The sequence below is a fragment of the Heliangelus exortis genome, chromosome 2 (assembly GCF_036169615.1).
Source record: "Heliangelus exortis chromosome 2, bHelExo1.hap1, whole genome shotgun sequence".
Taxonomy (NCBI): domain Eukaryota; kingdom Metazoa; phylum Chordata; class Aves; order Apodiformes; family Trochilidae; genus Heliangelus; species Heliangelus exortis.
In genome coordinates, this window is record NC_092423.1 from 105773307 (window position 1) to 105795690 (window position 22384).

A 22384-nucleotide genomic window follows, 5' to 3' on the forward strand; every position below is an offset into this window, starting at 1 on the left:
CTACTCTCTCAGCCTTCTTCATCAGAAATGCTCCAGCCCTTGGATCAACTTTTTTGACTCTCCTTTTGGAGCTGGTTTTGTCCATCTAAAATTCCTACTAGAACCTTACTAGAACCCTTCTGGTTACAAAACGGCCAAAGTGATTCTATTTGTTGGAAGCTGCTAAATTCAACAGAGTTTGGGAAATCCAAAGGAGGCCACTGAAAAGAACTGTTGAAATTAGTGTGTGATGCTGCTGAGGAAATTCAGATGGTTCCTACCTTAAGAAGGACCCAGTGACTCTACAGGATGAAAATAAGTCACTGAAAAAACTGCTCTTTATGTAACAAGAACAAAATAAAGTTGCCAAAGTTTCCAGGAACACTTATTACATTAGAGAATGCCTAGAAATTGATTCTTGAAAAAGATGGGTGAAAATGGAACAAGATATCTAGAAAATCCTTTTTATCTAGTGGCTCAGGCCTTCATGTGGAAAAAAGGAATCTGTGCATCAGTTATATAGAAAAAAATTTAAGGGACATGTTTGAATGTTAAACAAAGTCAAAATAGAATGCATAGAGCAACTCATCTGCCATGCATCCATGCAGCAACAGGGAAAAAATCAGAGTTTGGCATGATGATCAGCCAGCCTGTACAGGATACACAGTACCAGAGAAAACTTCTGACCATGTTAAAACAAATTCTGAAAAGCTACCTTAGGCATGGAAATGATCAACAGAAAGTCCCCACTTAGCTTCTGATAGGATATTGTTGCTAATAATTTACTGAAAAGAAACTATAAGTGAAAATCAACTATAACATAGAGCACTATCGATTCAGGATGCCCTGGACAAATTTGTACACACAACAATAAAAATGTCATGCCTGTGTGTTAAATACTTACAGATCACAGTTTATGGTAAATGCAGGTGATCATACAGTATGAATGTAGGGTGTCTCTCATGTATGCCTTCTTTTTCTTTAAAGTCATGCCATAAAAGATACCAAGAGACACTTACAAAGAAAAGCATCTGACTGGATGTTTGCCTTTCTTATTTTTATGCTTTACTTCATTTGCTGGTGTCTTGAGCTTAGTCAAGAGGGGGTGCAGTCATCATTGCACAGCTATGCTCTTTCATTTGGTGCATTTGATTTTTCTATCTACGCCCTTCACAACCTGCTACAGTGATTCCACAAACTTCAAGTCCTAACAGTGTCTTACTGACACATAAGCCCACCATTCATATAATTCATATACTCACAGTCTATAGGAGTAATTCACACACTCGCAGACCAACTTTTTCTGTCTAGGCTACAGAAGTAGTTTATTACATTGAAAGGATTTCAGTTAGGATGTTCCTCAGCATGAGGTTTTTTTACTCCTATTCCCCTTTTCCCCTCTTCCAGGAATTATTGTACAAAAAGCTCCTTTTATCGTGCTCTATTTCAGACACCTGTGGCTTCCCTTTATGCGGCTTGAACTTGCCACATCTTTTCCCTCCTGCGTTTGGTGAAGTCATTATCTGATTATTTCAGCCTTTTATGCCAGGGCTACATCTGTCATAGCAATTCTTTCTTCTGCTGTTCCAAAAGCTACAAAAAGCACCCATACAAACCTCAAATTCCTTTCCAGTTTTGGAGCTGGCTGCTTGAAATGAGGGCTGAGTTTGCTTTCATAGCTTTGCCTTGACAACACACTTGTTCTTTGGCACCTTGCCTCCTGCGGCTCATTTGTTTGTTCACAAACAAAATTCACTTAGCAAAACCAGCAATTGCTTTTCCTTTTCTTGCAGATAGCTTGTATCTGCTCTTTTTGATCTGCCGAGCAGATCCCTGCCGCATGGAGAAGCCGAGACACTAATAGCTTCTGTCACTGCTACCATTCTTATTGTGATAGATCTTCTGGAGGATTAGACAAAGGTTGTAGCCACATAAACAGAGAAAGGCAATGCTTTGGGCACAAACCTGGAGCAAACTACACTGTGCCAGCTCTGATCAAAGAAACAGACTATGTTCTGTTGAAAGCACAGAAGGCAAGGAAGGCATCCCTTGAGATGGCAGTGAGAAACAGAGGAAAGCTGCCCCAGTTAGTCCAGGGAAAAAATTGTCAATGTTGGGTGTTGGGACCACATAAGTTCTTTTTTTTTTTTTTTTTTTTTTTTTTTTTTTTTTTTTTTTTTTTTCCCTTAAATATTTTCACCTATAAAACCTGAGTTAACTCATTTTGGACTATTGCACAAGGATGAATTATTATTCTTCTTCCTGCTGCTTCGCTCAACACATTTAAGGAAATAAGTTACAAAAGAATATATATGAAAAATTTAAAATGGTGTTAAAGCTCAATCTGTGTCTGTGAACGGGTGGGGAGGAAGTGCAGTTGAATCTCACTGTGTGGCTGCTTCTCCTTCACTGAACATTAAATCTGAGTTTCTACAGTCATTTTTAAGGCATCATGAATTCAAGATTTGTAGGGATGTAAGCCATGAGGAGAAGATGCTGCAACACATAAGGCACATCCCCATTCTAAACAAGGGCTTCCCAGGCAGCTGAAGTGAGTTGGATTGGTCTGTTCTGGAGGAGAGGGCACACTGCCAGTGCCAGAAAGGAATGTACAAACAGTTAATTCCAGCTAAAACAATGAGAGAGGAACAAAACCTCCCAGCACTAGATTCTGTCACCTCGCTGCACATCTATGTGGGAAGAGTCCCCTCAGTCCCATTGCGAGTCTCTTGGATCTCTACCCTGGGTGTCTGTCAGACACTGGGGTCTGCCAGGCAAGATTGAAGCAGAGAAAAGAAATACCAAAAATGCAAAGAAAAACATAATTCAGAAGCATTGTGTGTTTTCTCAATGCCTCAACCTTTTCCACTTGCACCTGGTGGATCTGGACTCTTCTCCCCTACGTTTCTGTTGTTAAGCTTCTCAGCTCACTCGGCTCCTCTCAGCACCACTTCAGGCTTTGAGTTTCCAAAAGCAAAGAGGCTTGAATGCAAGTACTTTCTCTCTTCCTCACTCTTCCTCTAGGTGTTCCTGCCCTTTCCATCAGATCTTGGACCCACCAGCTGATGGAAGATCAGAAATCCTAAAGCTGTTTAGGCTCCTGCCAGCCCCACAGGAGTGCAGGGCTGCAGGTAACCACAGCAAAAGCAACACTTGCTGCTGCTGGCAGGAGAGCCTACAGGAGGATTTTCTGAAGTGCCTGAGGTATAGAGGGACTTGGCTGCTGTTTTCAAAGTGCTGCAGGCTCCTAGGAGACTAAATTCCTCTGACCTTCCTTGGCTCCTGTCAACAAGGGTGTTTGAGAGCAAGGTGTAAGACTTTCAGAAACCATTGATGCTTGTAGATAGTCTCAGACTTTAATTTCTGATTGACTAAAAGTTTCAACTGTTTGCTCCCACTCCCCCCTCCAATTTATGTTTTCTATGTTTGGGTTAAGCTTTTTCTACTACAAAGATATAAAACACCACTTACTGAAATGTGATCTTTGCACATTTCTGAAGTTTTAATTTTCCTGCAGTGCAATCTCGTTAGGTCATTTATTTTGTCACGCCTTGGTATCGGTCTGGTCCAAACTTGGCTGCAGGGCTATGTTCTCCTGACATTTAGAGCAAGAATTCCCTGGGAAATCAGTCAAGAGATTTGACATTGCTCCTGGCCAAGCTCCAGTGGGTTTAGTTTTACTCTCCTTCTCTATTTATTGTGGAATCTGTCTGTCCACAAGCTGCACATTGAGTTCATGGTAGAGAAGGAGAACTGAAAGGGGACAAAATGACCATTCATTTGGGAGATTCATTCAGGCTTTTCAGAAAAGTTTTACAAGAATCTATGCACTTAGATTACTGCTGAGCTTCCTCAGCCCTGCTCCATTACTTCCCTCATGAGACAATTTGGATTGACTGCTTTTTTTTCCCTCTACCCCCCCACAATGCCAATAGGCAGCAATTACAGTTAGAAAAGCAAAATTAAGATCTAGGTAGCATAGAAACCACCTGGAGGCTTTTCATCTTTAGAAATGGTTTAATTTCAACATGGCGTGGACAGGCCCTTTGCTGGCAATATGAAAGGGAAAAAAAAAAAAAAAAAAAGAAAAAAAAAAGTCCTTGTTCTCCCCTGCTGCCACAAATTGCCACGAGTCCTATTGCAAAAAGCTGCATCAATGGTAGAGACATCCAGGATTTGATGAACTTGAGGGGAAGAGCAGGAAAGCAGCCCTGGACACTCCTGGGAGTTATGGGAGAGTTGGGGGAAGAATCCCAGGTCAGCTGGAAATGGAGGGGAGAAATAGCTCTCTTGTGGAGAGAGGCAATGACATTCAGCAGGACAGGGCAGGGTGCAGGAGGCTGTGCATGTGCTGGGGAAGCATTCCCAACATGCTGGTGGCCTCTGTGCTCAGCCTCGTGTAGCCTCAGCCAGTGGGGCCAAAAGGGATTTGTCTAATTTTGCTACGTGAGATGCTGGAATTCAGGGAAGTGCTCAGAAATGTTATCAGCCACAGGAAATGTGTTACTCCACATATACCACTGTTACACTCTCTTTAACATCCATCCATGCTTTCCTGGCCAGCCTGAGTTGCTCTGCCTTACACCCCTGCTGCTGTTTATGAGCTCCTTGGCTCCAAATGCTCATCTTCTTCCCTCCCCACTGCTTCAGTTTCCTACAGAAGCAAAGATCAGTCAGAGCATCATGGAGTTTAAGATTAGATGGCAACGTAACATTTTCTAATTAACATTGTGTCGTAGACCATTACACTTTACCTCATGACACATTTCATGAGTTCAATAGCTTATCTTTGGTTAAATATATTTTACAAAAAGCATTCTTGCTTGATGTGAAAACTCATGGGATAGAAAATACACCTATTCCCCTGGTATCTTATTCCCAAGGCGAATAATTTTCATCACTAAAAATGGTCTTTGTCTCTAAATTCAGTTTTTATGAATTCCTCTGCCATTTAGTAGTTCTTGCTGTGCTTTTCTCTCACAGATTAAAAAGCCTCCTGTGCTTCTACTGTCTCCCCATGAGGATACTTATATAATGTGAACAAATAATCTCTTCATCATCTTTTTGATAAGCTAAGCAGACTGAATTACAGAAGTCTCCACTCTGAAGAAGTTTTTCTCTGAAGAATGTTTTTCTTCAGCTCTTGTTTGTGTCATCACCACTTTTTCAACATGCTTTTTAAAATGCATTTTTAATACTGGACTCCCAGCAAGCATATTCTGACGTGAAAACATTTCTTGTATCACACCTAGGAAGTGAAGCAACCATTCTTACTGCAGTATCACACTGTGGAAGCATCCTTTCTTTCTTCTCCACAGTAACTTCCAAGACCTTGGGATATGGTGCTCATCCTATAGGTAAATTACTCTGAGGCATGGAATTTTGCAGACATTCTGTCTGACGTTGATCACTCTTGAGAACAATCCAGTCTGCTGAGTCTGTCCATCCTTTTCTCAACCTAGTAATTTCAATAATGTCCCAACTATGCTGGCAATGATTCTAATTCTAATCTAATGATTACTTCCAAACTTACTGAGGAAAACTCTGAAGCACATGAAGCCTCACTGTGATCTTCTTCGGATTCTTGCCAACTGCTGCCATGAGTAGTCCATTAAGTACTTTCAGAGATCTGTCCGCCAGGTGTGAAGCCATTTACTGTTGTGTAGCTAACATACAGTGGTAATGCTTTAGATAAATGTCACTTGGGATTCTGGTGAAGCCTCTAGAAACACTTTAACACATTGTTCCATGCCGAGCCAAAGTGTAAGTTTCAAAATTAAATCTATACTGTCTAGTTGTATTTTTTTTTAATTTATTTTTGGCAAGGCTGAGGCTGAGTGGCTAGTATATTTGACATGTGGCCCCATGCTATGAATTTGCTCTTTCTCTAAGCCATCTGCTGTGTGCAATATGATGATAATATATATAATACTTGTATAGCTTTGTAGCCATAGGATTTATGCACCTAGAGGAAATGTATGCCATGAATGGGTTTATGCAGCATGTTCCGAGAGAGACAGCTTTGCTTCAGATCATTCAGAGTACCTTTGTAGATTACAATAGTAACTGTCATCTTAATACTATGCATTTTACAGGGGTTTTCCTCTCTCTTAACGTTAATACCTTCTAAAAGCTAAAACCTGGGGCCATAGAAGTGAAGATTTTGACCTTTTCCTGTGCAAAGGTTCATCTTTCATTGAAATAACTGAAAAGCAGGGTCTGACTATGAATATTTACAAGTTCAAGCTCATTTGTCTACAAACTTCTAAAGAAAATCTGACAGCATGTTTTTACTGAGAACCTTTGTAGAACATTTTTTCCATTTCTGACAGTTTTTCTTGTTTACAGCTAGAAAAAAAGCTAGCTGAAGCCTAATAACTTGTGATACTCATGCCACATTTTTGCTCCACCAGAAGTAATGTTTTAAACCAGTAAACGACAATTGGAGAGTTTCTTTTAATGGCAGATGTTGTATTGCTTTGGAGATTCTTGTGTTGGCTCAATTGTCAATGAAAATAATAGAATTTAGTACAAAGAAGCTTCAAAGAAAAACTTCTTGCTGCCTTCTTCAGCTTTACTGATACCAGCTTAAAGCCACTGCAGGGATGGGTAGATGGTTGGTTGGTGAACATGTAAGGATTGACCAGCTAAAAGTGTTTTGTCTTCAGCTGCTGATCTCCTGTGAGCTTGTTCTGGGAGCACATAAAGCCATGGAAAACAGCTTTTGGAGGCCCATAGCTCTAGTCCAGTATTTATTTGTACTTATGGCACCCCACAGGGATGGCAGCTGAGTGGCAGATGCAATACATGAAGACTGAATGGAATAAAGCACAGGGCCAGGGGGCTCTCCTGCTTTATGCTGCTTTCACATTTAGTGTTTCTTTCTAAGCAACATTTTCTAATCTAACCTCCATAACTGCCTTCTATGGGTGGTTATAATTTGGCAAGCTGCTCTTCCTCAAACTCTGTTGAGGGAAAAAAAGCTGCAAGCAGTGTAAATAATTAAAAACAATAACAAAAGACATTTCTTCCAGAAGATTTTGAGGATAATGATTGTTTTTTGTTTTTCTTTTTTTTTTTTTTACTTGTTGGCAGACATTAATTCAGAGCTACTAGTCTGAGACCATTCTTTATGGCTTACCTCTGTAGACTCATCAGTCTTCTCTTTTCCTGCATCCAGGCTTTGGATAGGCTGTAGATAGCCCTGCCATAAGTTGCTGTTTACAGTGGATTTTGTGAGTTTCGTGGGGAGAATTATTTTTGTGAAGACAGGTATTGAAGACAGGAGGCAGATACAGCTAGAGATACATCTTCAAGGATACAAGCCAAAATAGTCTGATCCCTGTTAAAAAAACAAATCAGTCTACCTCTATAAGAACACACGTGGAGAACGGGAAATTTCTGAGAAATTTATGGTTTCCCACATCCCCCTTTTGTATCAGCAAAACAACTACAATAGCCATCTGATTTTCAGTTTCACCCTTCATGCTTGACTGATATGAGCACAATTTTCTTACCAGCAGTGTGGCAGAGCCAACACACCAGTGAAAAGGATTCTTTTCAGCTACATGCCTCACCAGCGCCTTGCCACGGCGTGGACGGTCCTTAGGCTCTGAGAGGGGGCAGGAAACCACCCAACCTGCTCCACAGTGTTGCAGGAAGCAGTTTGCAGAATGGGCTCTTTGAAAATGATTTTTGACTTTTAAACAGAGCCTATTTGGTACAAAAGGCACAGAAGGGAGTTTCTGTGCAGTCTCACAATTCATTTTCTGCTGTCCAGTGTCAGCAACATATAATTCATCCCTAAAAGCTCACCCTGAGCCCAACTGCATTGGGATTTCCTCCTCTCCTCTCCTCTCCTCTCCTCTCCTCTCCTCTCCTCTCCTCTCCTCTCCTCTCCTCTCCTCTCCTCTCCTCTCCTCTCCTCTCCTCTCCTCTCCTCTCCTCTCCTCTCCTCTCCTCTCCTCTCCTCTCCTCTCCTCTCCTCTCCTCTCCTCTCCTCTCCTCTCCTCTCCTCTCCTCTCCTCTCCTCTCCTCTCCTCTCCTCTCCTCTCCTCTCCTCTCCTCTCCTCTCCTCTCCTCTCCTCTCCTCTCCTCTCCTCTCCTCTCCTCTCCTCTCCTCTCCTCTCCTCTCCTCTCCTCTCCTCTCCTCTCCTCTCCTCTCCTCTCCTCTCCTCTCCTCTCCTCTCCTCTCCTCTCCTCTCCTCTCCTCTCCTCTCCTCTCCTCTCCTCTCCTCTCCTCTCCTCTCCTCTTCTCTCCTCTCCTCTTCTCTCCTCTCCTCTCCTCTCCTCTCCTCTCCTCTCCTCTCCTCTCCTCTCCTCTCCTCTCCTCTCCTCTCCTCTCCTCTCCTCTCCTCTCCTCTCCTCTCCTCTCCTCTCCTCTCCTCTCCTCTCCTCTCCTCTCCCAGAACAAAGACTGAGTCTTGAAGAGGAAAATTATCACCTGAATTACAGGCAAGGGTAATTTATTGGAAAACTGGAAAATTCAAGACATACAGAAAAAAAGAAAAGGGAATGCAAAGCAATAGGGATCATAGTGTAGCTCAAATATCAAACAATGACAAAATGTTTCTAACAATGAGATTTCTAACATGATCCAGAGCAAGGAGTTCTTACACTGAAGACCGTCCTGACTAAATAATGAGTAAATAAAATGCACATATTTCCCTACTGTTTCTTTGTGTATAAGACTGAAAGTCTGAAAGTCTGAAAGACTGAAAGTCCTTGACCATTTCAGAAGTTTGGGCACACTATTGATTCACTTGAGTTTTGTGATGAGGCCAAAAAGAGAAAAAAAAAAAAAAAAAAAAAAAAAGCCTGGGAAACCCTATAACTGTCCAGTCTCAGTGGTTTTGTTACTGAGCCAAAATAAGGGGTCAGGGCATAATAGCACTAGAAAAGCTCAGTTTCTGTAGATTTTACATAACAAGTTCCCAGCTTCCCTCATTCAGCCTGTGCCCAGTTCTGCAACCAAGACAGCACAGAGAGCAGATTTCATCTATGAAGATGTCAGTGGGAGAGCTTGTTTTCCCTTGGTAAATTGCAATAAATTAAAGAAATGCCTTGGTGCTTGCAGGAAGAGAGGGGGGCAGAAATCAGAACTGAAAGTGCTAAAAGGACTTTCTCAAAATGTCCAGAAGTATTCCCTCTGTTTCTCCATGACTTGCTGAGAAAGATACGGGTTTGGCAAAGTAGCCTCTGCTGCTTCCAGGTAATGTATGTCTAAGGATATCTTCTTATACAAAAAAGCTGTTAGGCAGTGTTTCCTGAGAACTGGGTTCTTCAGCTACATTTTGGAGTTTCCCTTAGGGCCTATTTGCTTTTCAGAGCTGCCCCATGCATCTCCCCTTGATGTGCCTGGCAGCAGCGGCTGCTCCAGCCCAGCTGAAAAGTCTTGCCTGTGTTCTCCAGCTGCTGACTTGTGGGCTGACTCACCTCATATATATAAGCTTAAGTTGGGAATTTTAGTCTTAGCATCACTTTTAAGTAAAGCAAGGCAAAAAATACATTGTGAACTGATTTTTTTCCTGGTTGGAATAATTTTCATCAGGAGTGTCTCTTTGTGGAGGCAACACAGTGTCCTGAACCCACTGCAGCCACTGGGCTGGAGACAGCCAAAAAGATTCAGGGAGAAGTGGGAGGAGGGAATTTGTTGGCAGCATGGCTGAGACAAAGAACAATTTTGTCTCACTTTGGTTGTATGTTTGTGTTTTCCCTCCTATTCAGAAGGACCTGCAAGGATCATGAGGAATTTGAGAAACACCATCCTCCCCTGGAGATGAGCTTTTGCTGTGCTGTAGTCTTAGGGTATTTCAAAAGAGATACAACAGGAAAACAGCTATTTCTTATTCTGCACTGTCACCTCCAGCCACAATTAACATTTCCCATTCTTGTTAGAGGTTTCCTCTCTGTCCCTTTTCTCTTTTGCTTTTTTTTTTTTTTTTTTTTTTTTCCATTTTGAAGAGCATAGCAGAAGGCACAGCATAGGTGACAACTGCTGCCTATGGCTTGGATTAGTGAGAGGTGTCCCTGTCCATATCAGGGGGTTTGGAACAAGAAGATTTTTTCCAACCAAAACCCTTCTATATGATAGGAAAACCCATATCTATATATGATTTTATAATTCTATGATAACTTCCTTGAAAGCATAGAGATACTACAAACCCTTGCTCACTTCCCCCCCTGCCCTCCCCAAGTTCCCCACCAGAGAATCCCCCCAAAAAACCTGTAGCCATACCCACAACCAGAAGCAGGCACAGCTACCCAAACTGCCAACCCAGAGACTTGGCAGCATCCTGTCCCATGTCAGCTGAAGCAGCAAAATGACCCCCAGCTTGTGCAAGAGGTAAACTTAGTTCCTGCAAGTAGCTTAGGTTGATTTGGAATAATGTTGTGGCTCTGCAGCTTGCTATACCTTTGCATATAGAATGCCACCATATCCATTCTCTGCTACAGCCAGAGAGGAAAGCATAAATTCTGCCTGTATACCCAGAGCAATGGGAACTCTGTTTCTTTAGAGAGTACGTATCTTAATACACATTTAAGATCTTTCATATCAAATGCAGGATTTGAGCTAAGTAGCTCCCACTACCACTGCTGAGAAACATCTGGCTGAAAGTCATGAGACTCATGTATACATTATATGTGTGCATATGTGTTTATAAAACATGTGCATGCATTTACACATGCATTTGTGCAAGGTTGTAAGGAGGGAACTGCTATTTAGGTGAATCAGCTCTCTGAACACATATTGTTTCTCAGTTGAATTATGACTCATTATCATTCCTTAAACTTAAAAATCTGTCTGTGTTTGTGCCTGCTTTTATCAGGAATGAGGTAATTCAATAGGCAGCTGTTAGTCTGCCTACATCCAGTTTTTGGACACAAGTAATTAGCTTGGGAAAATTAAACCTGTAGCATTTAATATCCTAGTTACATGTATTTACAATCCACTGAATGTTGATTTACATCTCTGTGTGATGAAATGCCCAGATAAACCTGCTCTGCTCCTACACCTTGTGTCTCAGAATGCTGTTTCTTGAATGCAAATTATGTGGAATACTTCAAACTTCCAAATCTTGGGAAATGGGCAGTTTTGTACGGATCTGTGGAAAATGGGCTTTCTGTAAGGAATCTGAGGGGAAAAAAACCCCCAAAACTGACACTGGAGGAATTTCTGTGTGACAGGGACAAGACAGATATGTGTGCACAGATGGTGACTGACAGTACCATACACTCAGGCAGACTTATTAGTGCAGCCTCAATGCCATGATAACATAGATGTGCTGGACTGGAGCTGGCTTATGCTCAATATCTGAGAGTGAAGCAGGAGCTGGTCATACTCATTTCTGTTGACATACTTAAAAAGAGTGGGAAAGTGTATGTGAGAAGACAGGCGAAAGGAACAACAATTAATTATATTACAAAAAAAAAAAAAAAGTCTCCAGGGAGCCATAGAAAAAGTGGTTATGGTGGTAGGAGATAAATGCTGAGAGTCCCTAGCAGCCAGGTAAAGTGGAGAATGTCACAGGATTGGCAGAATCTACAGAAGGGCTGGGGGAACGTGGCCCTGGGTTCTGGGTTATGAAGCCCCGGTGTTTGGGAGAAAGCAGGAGTCTGAGTACATGGACAGAATCCACTGCTTCTGCAGAACTCTGTAGTTGAGCATCACTTTATTTAGGGCTACTACACCAAAGTAAAATAGCTGCTCTTTATCTGGGATCAGAATAAAATGAGACAGCAAAATTCTCACCCTGTCTCTGTCTGCTCTCCTCTATACAAAAGGAACCGGAGGGGCACTTGCCCCTGGTCAGACAACCTGGCACTGGTTTTATGCTGAGGCAGTGCCTGGACAGGCTTGACAAGACACACAGTGTTTTGAAACAGAGCTTGCATTCTTAAGGCTGCCAACTGCCCAGAACAGAGCTGAATGATGCACTTCTCAGATGAAACAAAGCTGGGAGGTCCTCAGCTCCCTCTAAGCTATTAGAAATGAAACAGAAAGAAAGAGTATGAACGTCCTAAGTTAAACTTCATATTAATACCTGATTTCTAGCTACACCTATTTATCCAAACAGTTCAATGATTTTAGGAGAAGGCATATGGTATAGCTACCTTCCATTTACAGGACCACTTCACCAGTGGGGAAACCAAGGCAGAGAGCAGGTTAAGTTTGTCCAACAAAAGTCCATGAAGTTACAGAATTTGGAGGAAGACTCAGGTCTCTGAAGTCCAACACTGTTATTCCAGACAGAAGCAGAACTATATCTAAGACACAAGAAACCCATGGGACTCACTGCCATTAGCCACGGGGCCAAGAGCTCAGCAGTTCTCCCTCAAAATAGAAATTTTTATAAATTTGATTGAAGTCATTCTCATTAAACAAAATAATATGCTTTTGTTGCTGTGTGTGTGTCCCCGTCCCCCCATCACACATTTCAGAAGGCAAATCAGTCCCAGGTATCTGGGGCTATGGACCTTTGCTGAGTCAGCTACTTCCATGCCCCAGTACTCTATCCCTGCCCTGCCCTCTGAGCTATAAAGGAATTGGCATCAGTACTGATGTATCTGTATTTTTTATGAAGTGAGATAATTTATGGTCTGATTTCAGACATTAGGTTCTGAGGCCAAATTAATTTAGTTTTGAAAGCAGCACAGCAGGTTACACATCTAATAAACTGGCATTAACATTGCAGTTAAAAATACTTATCTGACCTATTGTTAGCTTGAAGGCACATACAACAAAGACTTATATAGGTTATATATAAAATCTACATATACAATGAAAAGATCTATTAAAATATTTTCCTCACAGACTTTTGCCAAGTGTCATACTGTAATTTTCATTTAAATTTAAACTGCCTTTAAAATGAAAGTGGTGATCTCCAGCGACACATCACCAAGATAGAATAGCCCAAGGCAGGAGTAGCTCCAATAAATCTGGCCTTTTGGGGGAGTTACACCAGAGGACATTTCCGGAGGATGTTCCATGTTTGATTACACTGTGACTGCATACCCATTACTTCCATCAACAGTTTACCAGCAGCTGCAGAAGAGATGGGTGGGATAGCTGTGTCTAAACTTTGCAAGCCAAATCCTACATGGAAAGGGGAAACAGGTTTATGTGGGCAAATATATCAGAATTTGAGGACTCACACATTTAATGTAGTGTTATTTAATTATGAGTTAAAATATTTTTACTGTATTACTAAATAAAATAATTTTTCTTTAATACTGATTCATTGTAGAAGAAAGGAAAATATGGGACATTATTTTCCAAAAGCCAACTTTTTGTTTCAGGCATGGAGCACAACTGCCTGGTGTTTGGAAGAGAAATAAACCAAGGCAGCACTCTTCTGCTCCAGCCCTCCCATGGACTCACTGCAGGGCCTTTCCAGCACATTTGACTTTTCCTGACAACCATCCTGCATTAGAGGAGTGCTTAGAGATCTTCAAATGAAGAAATATTCATAACTAAAAAGCATTTACTGTAATGAAGCCCTCCAGAAGAGGCTCTGCATGCTGCAGCTGAGCTTGGGTGCAAGTGTAATTGCACTGAATGTTGTGGAGTGTCTTTTCAGTCCTCTTCTGCACACGTTCAAGAGAATTTTCTAAATAAAACAAACATCTGTGCACATTTGTGGTGGTGTTTTGCACTACTTATAGTGGATGACTTTCCCATTTTCTTTTGCCTAGATGTCTTACACAATGTAAGCCAAGTTGCAACCCAGCCTCACACTTTGACCTTTTAAAATTTACTTTGAAAAATAGAGGTTATCTCTTATGCTTCAAATGATGCCTTTATCCCTTCTAATCCCGTAAGTCAGATATCACAGTCCCACTTCAATTATGCTAGACTCTTGTGTTAATTTTAAATCATGTAACTTAATTCCTGGCAAAGCAGGCTGGTGATTTTCAAAACGTGGTTAATGAGGCAAAGTACAATCTAGATTCTGCTACTGAGATCATCTGAATCCCTTAGGTTGCTGAAGATGGCTATGGAGAGCATCTTCTTTACAAAAGTCTGGGTTAGATTTTCAAAAAAATGAATTTTTAAGTGCATTTAGGGGTTATGAAGTTTGACATTGAGCATACAAAGAAGTTAAATTACTTTCACTAGAGCCATAGAACAACAATGTGGCTAAAACAATTACACTTCTGTGTACATGCTCACTTTAAAGGCCTTAAGTAGTGTCCCCCCTTTTTAAATCACAAATGCAAACTGTACCAGATTTTCAAGTTGACAAGCTAGGGACCTGATGTGCATGTCCATGGATGCATGCAAATCAATGTCATTTTCCCTCTCATTTGCAGAAGCCAAACATTTGCTAATAGCTTCTTTCACCTCCCTGGACTCAAACAATTTCTTTATCTAAGACCAGTTATGAAGATGGTAGATGAAATCCTGGGAGACATTTCTGATACAACATTACTGATACACCCTTCCCCAACAAATCTCTTTCATTCCCTGATCAGCTAAACTAAAAGTTTGTCTCTAAAGCAAGCTCGAGTTGAAGATTAAGTTCTTCAAAGCCTTTGTAACTGACTACTATTTAGTTGAAAAATTCATATGAAACTCATATATAAACTGTCCTCCTTTCTTTATTAATATAATAAACTTTTCCCCCTCATGTTTTTTTTTTTTAAATACTGCTACATATTTGGAAAAAATGGGTATATAAGCCATTTTTGCCTGTAATTTTAACAACTAACACAACCACAACAGACAAGACAAAGTAAATATATAAACATCAAAAGGTACATTTATTCCTTTTTTAACTTCTTCAAGTTTGTTTCAACTACAGGTAAGATTTCAGAGAAGTGAGGGATCAGGCTATGAAAGCCAAAGCATAGGAAGAATTGAATCTGGCCAGAGATGTCAAGGGCAGCAAGAAAAGTTTCTACAGGTATGTCATGACTAAGAAAAAACTGGGGAAAATGTGGGCCCTCTTCAGAAGGAAACTGGAGACCTGGAGGACATAGAAAAGGCTGAGTTACTCAATTGCTATTTTGCCTCACTCTTCACCAGCAAGGGCTCCTGTCACACAACCCAAATTGCAGAAGGCAAGGGAAGGGACTGGGAAAAGGAATATCCTCCCAATGTAGGAGAAGAACAGGTCTGAGACTACCTAAGGAACTTGAAGGTGCACAAGTCAATGGGACTCTATGGGATTCATCTGCTGCTCCTAAAATAACTGGCAAATAAAGTTTCAAACAATTGTCCATCCTATTTGAGAAATCACGGAAGTCTGGTGAATTTCCCACTGGCTGAAAAAAGGGAAACATAACCTCCATTTTCAAAAATGGAAAAAAGAGCTTAGACAATTAAATTTATATTAGAAATTAGGAGGAAATTCTTTCTTGTGAGTGTGGTGAGACACTGGCACAGGTTGCCCAGGGAAGCTGTGGCTGCCTCCTCCCTGGAAGTGTTCAAGGCCAGCTAAGATGGGGCCTTTAGCATCCTGATCTAGTGGAAGATGTCTCTGCCCATGCAGGGGGGTTGGAACTAGGTGATCTTGGGCATCCTTTCCAGTCCAAACCATTCTATGATTCTAATTCAGTAGCCTGGAACAACTCACTACAAATCAAGAGAGATTCATTCAGGATTTGACGTGGGAATCTGTACTTACAAAATCAGAGGAACTAGAGGGCTCTGATGTGACAGTGGAAAAGATACTTTTTACACCAGGGTCAAATCCAAGTGAAATACAAGGCAATGTTTCACCTGAGTTAGGAGGTTGAATCATATGAACTCAAAACCCTGTAAGGAGCTGCTCTTTAAAGTCCTGATGCAGTCCCACTCAAAGGCAAAAGTCATGAAAATGCATGGCCAGATTATTTAAAAAAAGAAAGAAAAAAAGAATTATGATGTGTAGAGACACATGGAACTCACTAACAGTCATTGAGTGATGTGGTGCACAAAACTGGTGCAGTAGCATCCTGGTGTCCAGCAAGACAGTGGCTGCACGGAGCCACCACTCCAGCTTGGTCCCCTGTGGCTGAGCCCTCAGCCATGGGGCAGCTGCCTCCCCACAGCAGTGACATTTCCACGGGCAGAGAGAGGCAGTGCCTGGGCTCCCTACTCTGGGACAGAGCCTGAAGGAAAACCAGAAGATAGTGCTGCCAGGGAAGGTGGGAGTCAGACACCACATTAAGTGTTTAGGGGGAAGATTTAGGGGCATGTTGTTCATGCACTGGGGCAGTTCAATGGTTGGGTATCCCATCCCAAATGCTTCTGGTGGTAACACCTGTAGGTTCATATAGGCACAGCAACATCTCACAAAAGTAACAGTGTGCCTGTTTCCCCATCCAAGGCCTCCCTGAACCTCCCTGATGGTTCCGAACACCTGCATCTCTCCATACATCATGGTGATGATTGCTTGTGGGTTTTTTCCATTTCTTCCTCTTTGCTTCACAGCCCCAAGGAAGAGGCTGGCTTTGGCTATGGGTGCATGTAACACCACCTCCAGCTTGGGCTGCCCAGTGTGTTTTTACCTTTCTACCTTGGAGCAGCTTGTTCTGCAGAGCCTGCTGGGTTATACAGTGGCACTGCAGAGGCTGAAGGTGGCTTTTTCCCTCTTCTAAGGGACAAGCAAGAGCAAGGATGCTTAGGAAATTTTGTCTCCTTTCAACAAGGATCCACAATTACTCCTGTGTAAGGACTGAAGCCACACATTTGTCTAAGGTGAGGGAAAAGACACCAATAACATTGGTTATGACCAATGGTTGGGAACAGAGAAAAAGGACATTTTGCTTTCACCAGTGTACTGCCAGACTGTTTCCTTATTTTACAACTTGCTGTATGAAGATGTTGGAGCAAGGTGCCTTGACCTTCTACAGGAAGCCAAAAACAGGTGTCATCTTTGATTTAAAAGGGCATAGTGATTTTTCTCCCTATCCATTTTGAAGAGATTTCTCCTCCTGGGACATCCTGGACATCCATTGTACAGTGCCATGTGCAACTGAGGACCATACGTGTTGCTTGGATGCTGGAGGGGGAAGAGGGAAGAAGTGGAGAGAATTATAGACTGCTTTGGGTTGAAACGGATCTTAAAGATCATCTAAGACATTTTTCTTACTACCAAGGATGAAGACTATCTTGAATATTGGGACCACAGCATGCAATGTGGTTGACTCCACTTTAAATTAAAATGTTAATTTTAACATATGTGGCTGTTCTCTGAAAGAAAGTTCATGTTCATCAGCTCTAATTCATCAACCAACATGGGGCAGTGGACTGGCACATCAGATCAACAGTTGAGCTACTGGGCTATTGGTAATTTTATGTATTTGTATTCAAGAACATCCTTCAGTAAAAACAAATCAGGTCTAAACCCAGCCACAGTCTAATGATAATCAAACAACCATGCCTTGCAACTGAGAACGCCGCAGACATTTTAGAAAATTAGCCAATATTCTTTATTAATAAGTGACAGAAAGTAAAACATACATTCAAAAATAGTTTCAAAAACAATTTCCAAAGCCGACACACCAAGAAAAAATCATGCTACTCTGAATGCTTTTTTCTTAAACCATTAAAAGAACATTAGGTAAGCTAATGCAACAGCTGGCTGCGCTACAGCTTCCACAGTATAATCCATAATGGTAAAAGCAGCTTTTTCAGCCATTTTAGTGCAATTTATGCTGTTTACAGGTCTTTTCTTGTGCATTCGTCTATAACTTAATGTCAATTGATGTCACTCTAGCTTATAAAATCCCCACTAAGTCAAGACAACTCCACTTAGCAGTAACTTTGTTTCCTTTCAGGGCTAATATCAAAGTAGTTGTTTTGAATCTCAAAATGGTAAGTATCTAATAGAAGCCTGAAGCTATTCTGTGCTATACAACTGGTGATGTATAATTGAACATTAAGTAATCCAAATAATAGAAATCGTAGGTCAGCTGTCTCTCCTCCTTAGACAATTCCTTTAAGTATTGCCTCACTACTTCTGCACTTGTTCTCTCATCAGAGGAATGCCTGTCTTTGAATTTAGGAAACTTCAGCTCAGCTGGAGCACCTACCAGCTGCAAAAAGTAATTGGCATCTTCTTCCAGGGTTTCAAACTTCCCTATAAAATCATAGTTGATAAGGCAGGGATAGCAGAGCTTACTGACTTGTTCCCAATGAATGTCCATTCCTACCGGGCGATGGGAATCTAGCAAATATTGGATAAACTCCCTGAACTTGACTCCGGATCCTGTTTTCAATGCTTCATCAGTTGCATTATGTCTGTACTTCTTAATTATTGCCTTCCCAAACACTGGATGGTAATAACTGTTTGGATGTTCAAACTTATCCCTGAAGGCAGATACCAGTCTTTCCATAGGATCACGTACAAATATAGTTTTGGTGTACGTGTTCAAACGTGTCTCTATGCCTTTTAGGTCGTAACTGTCCAGTTTCCTTAGATGTTTTCCATAGTGCACATCATCGTGGGAAATGTTGTTTGCTGAAGCAGCGAGTCCATTGAGCACCATGAGGACCCTTTTCCAGTTGGAGCATCCTGCTTTTGGCACCTCGCAGTACAGGACCTTGTGCCTGTCCTCCACATAAATTCTTGACACCAGGTGCACGAGGTGTGTTGGCAGTTTCTTCCTGCTGTTGTATTTCTTGCAGAAGTCATGCAGGAAGGATCTGCGCTTTTCTTGGGTGCTATCCACATCCTTCCACTTGCCACCCTTGACTAATGTCTTGTTTAAAGGGTGCAGCACAGGGGGTAAATAGACCCCTCTGAACTGGCTGAGAGGCGACTCAGTCATCTTCTGCAGGTCAGACAGCTGGCTCCCTAAGGAGGCAGTCACCACACCAAAAGGGTTTGCCTTTCCCCACTGGTATCTGCTGCCCAAGATGGCCATCTCATGCTTACTGAGGCCAGAAGGAATGCTCCTGCTCCATGCTGCTCTCCTTGTCCTTCCTGGAGGTGGGACTGTGAAATCCTGCAAACATGGAAAGGAGCAGAGCTTACAATGCAGCGACAGCCCAGCCCAGCCTTGTTTACATTGCAACAGCAGCAAGGAAGGTGGAGTGAGTTCCCTACTGAACACGTCTTTCCCCCCTCAAAAGAAGGAGCTGCAAGGTCAGTGCTGGGGGTTTGGGACTAAAGGAGGGCTCCTACATAGCTGACATTGGTGGGTTTGAGTGGGGTGTAGTGACAGTTTAGTGATGAACCCCCCCTCCAAAAGGTCCTATTTCTGCCCAAGTACTAACAGCTCACAGACTGCATGCACATCCAGGTGTTTGCAACACAGATGCCCACGCACGAACCAGCTGCTTTCATACCTGCTAAGGAGGTGCCTTTAGAGCTTATTCCATCTGGCTTACTTAAACATCAACATCAGCTAAATGGAACCGACTAAACATCAACTAGGGACCCTGCAAAGAATGTGAAAAGATGAGACTTTCCTTGCAAATATCTCTTTTAATGTCCCCAGCTACTGTACAATCCACGAACTGCAGAAACAGCAAAGCTTGGATCTGTGTTTTGCCTTCAAATTCTTCAGGATCTTGTATCACACAAGTTGACAGAAGAGTTTCTTGCAGTTTGAGTATTTCTGTTATCTCATTCCAGAGTGGATTCTTACGTGTCTACAAAGGCTTGTAAATTCTTTCTCCTGTCAGTAGGCAAGCCTGCTGCACTTAGACATCTATACAGCTGTCTATTTCATTAGACTTCTGGAAAGAGGGGGGGATGCTGGTCAACAGGTTTTAAAACACGCTGTTGCAAATATCAGAGAGCCAAATGGTTAGATGGACACAAATGCAAAGGCTACCTGGCTGCTTTCCTAAGTCTAAGCTTTTTGGAAATGTACATAAAAAGACTCTTCTGTCATAAACTGATTAAACATTTACTGGAAAGTTGATTTGTGGACTGGCAGACCATCAGTATGGGTTTGGGGGGATTGGAAAGCTCATAGGCCAACTCTAACAAAGGTGTTAAAAATTTAGAGGAATTATGTAAGAAATAGTAGTGCACGGAACACAATTTGAACTCCAGTTTGAAAGACGGTCTATGGAAAAACAAGCAATTCCAATAAAAGTTAACCTGTATTGCTGTGTAATCATTTCCAATGACAGAAACAAAACTGTAGGATCAGGCTATTCTTTATTGCTGCAAACTGCTGCCCATCAGGTCTTTGTTTTGTCTGAAGTGAGTAAAATGATTGCAGTATTGGTGACAGCAAATGAAAGGACAAAGTCATGCAGCACTTGTACATCTGCAGGAGGGGGCATGTTGTGTTTTTACAGATACAAAAAGATAACTGAATTCTTTCAGTGTGACATGGTCAGATTTTCTAAAATGGATACAAGTTACTCCTGGGGAGCTTCCAGTTGGACACAAGAGAAAACTTTTCAACAATGAGAAAGATAAGCCATTGGAATAATCTCCCCAGAGAAGTGGTGGATTCCCCATTGGACACTTAATATTCAGCTGGACAGGGAGCTGGGCCATTTGATCTACAGGGTGCTTTTGCCAAGAAAGGTTGGACCAGATAATCCTTGTGGTCCCTTGCCACCTGGTATTCTTTGACACTGTGAGTCTATGAAAATGGGCCCTACACTTCAGAGGAAAGTTCTGAATTCAGCCTGCCATCCTGAACTAGTGGAAGGTGCTTCAGTGCCTCTGGGCTGGGAGGTAAAAGGACAGACTGAAGGTTGTGTAGTCTTAGTTTTGTTCCATTTCAAACAGGAGACACTAGAAGCAGAGTGCATTTCATCCTCAGAAACTGTGAATGAAGCTTTCAGAACCACTATCGAGGGATTTTCCATGAGATTAAATTTCAGAGATGGGCAGAACTATACAGAGAAATCCCAGGTAACACCCTAAACAAGGTATATGCAGTGGGAGTCACTTGAAAGGGGCTCCCTCCAAGTGAGATGAAGCAAAAGAAGGGAGAATCTATCAGGAAAAAAAGCCTCAAAGAGAAAAAAAAAAAAAAAAAAAAAAATAGGGAAAAACAATGACATGGGAAGTTCTGAGGACAAAAAAATTATCTAAGTATGTGAAATACTATTAGTTGCTTCCCCTTTCCCCTTTCCACTTCCTCTTCTCATTGAGACATATATCCCATAGTGTATATAACAGTGTTGGCTAATAACTGTTATAAAATCCACAAGGGATAGTGTGCTTGCAATAAATGCTGGCTGTAACTTGCTCTGTATATGAATGGGAATGGATAGTGATGATTTTCACAGGCAGAAAATGACTGTCACAGTGTCATGGAAGGTTTCCAACTCAAAAAAAAGGAAACTAACAAAAAAAAAAGGAAACTTTCCTATACAGTTGCCTTAGTAACTCAGTTAGTAGCTAGTAAAAGCCAGATGAATGAAGGGATGAAGAAAGTTTTACTTTTGTTGAGAACTGTTAAACCAGAAAGTTTTCTTGGGAATTGTTACTTAGCAATTGTTGAATAGATAGAGCCATATTTCTTAAGCAAAACTACCTGACAGTCTTACTTAGCTGCTAGCACTCTGATGTGCATGAGAGCTGAAAGCCACAACGAAAGGATTTTAATGTTTTATAGTACTAGGCTTGCACAAAGTGAGGTGTCTTCTTTGGCTTCCTCTTGGTGCCAGTGACTTCTCAATGCCCCATTTTATAGCACTTTAATATGTCTGTGTTATGTTGATTTTTTCATAGTGGGATCAGGAAAAGAAAAAAAATTGCAAAAGCCATAAACATTTGTTAAGAAAACCTTGTCCACTATATCTACATTTGTAAGTCCACCCTGGAACCTGATGAGTAATATTATTTTGGAAAACACCTGAACATACACCAACAACAGGTAGCATGCAGCTAATCCCTTATCAGTCTCTGGCTCTGGATCCAAATCTTTTCATGCAAACAGCCCTGACTAAACTCTTTAAGTTCAGAGATTGCCATCTGAGGCTTTCCAAAGAGCTACTAAGTTTAGGAACCAGCTGCCTGCCATGGGAGATGAACTCCATGCTCAACTGGATTAGCACAAGGCTGTCCTTGAAACATGCTGACAACCTGTGCAGCAGTTTGTGTACGTTTCATCTAAGAATTAAACTCGAGTGAAGTGTTGCACCCTTGCCAATAATTGTGCAGAGTGCCTTGGTCTCTATTTGCATTGCCACACTTGAAAGTAAGAAATGGCCATGAGTCCAGTTTAGAGGAGTATGCACATCACAGCTGTCTCCCTTTAGCTATGCAGCCACTGAACCCAGATGTAAATATTAGTTTAAATATAGGAAAAAAATGAATGGAACAGAGTGTCAGTGCAGGGTTTGGTTACTGGCCCACAGCTCATTGAAGCTGCAGACACAAAAGGCATTTTTTGAGTCATTAATTGGTTTGTGGATATTTTTTTTTGTTTGTTGACATTTTCTGTTGCTGGAGATTCCCTGCTCCTCCCCATCCACAAAAGCTTTTCTCCTCACTGG

At 41.7% G+C, this 22384-nt stretch overlaps 2 protein-coding genes across 5 annotated transcripts in view; both read right to left on the reverse strand.

Annotated features, from left to right (window-relative positions):
* The window catches only part of AQP4 (aquaporin 4), a 112358-nt gene that overhangs the window by 15279 nt on the left and 74695 nt on the right, over window positions 1-22384 (reverse strand). The window lies entirely within an intron of this gene.
* The window catches only part of CHST9 (carbohydrate sulfotransferase 9), a 79715-nt gene continuing 74704 nt past the window's right edge, over window positions 17374-22384 (reverse strand). For all 3 annotated transcript variants that reach the window (XM_071737394.1, XM_071737397.1, XM_071737395.1), the window contains one exon: window positions 17374-18915. In XM_071737394.1, coding sequence (XP_071593495.1) covers window positions 17818-18915 — 1098 coding nt within the window. In that variant the 3' untranslated portion in view covers window positions 17374-17817. The remainder of the gene's footprint in view (window positions 18916-22384) is intronic.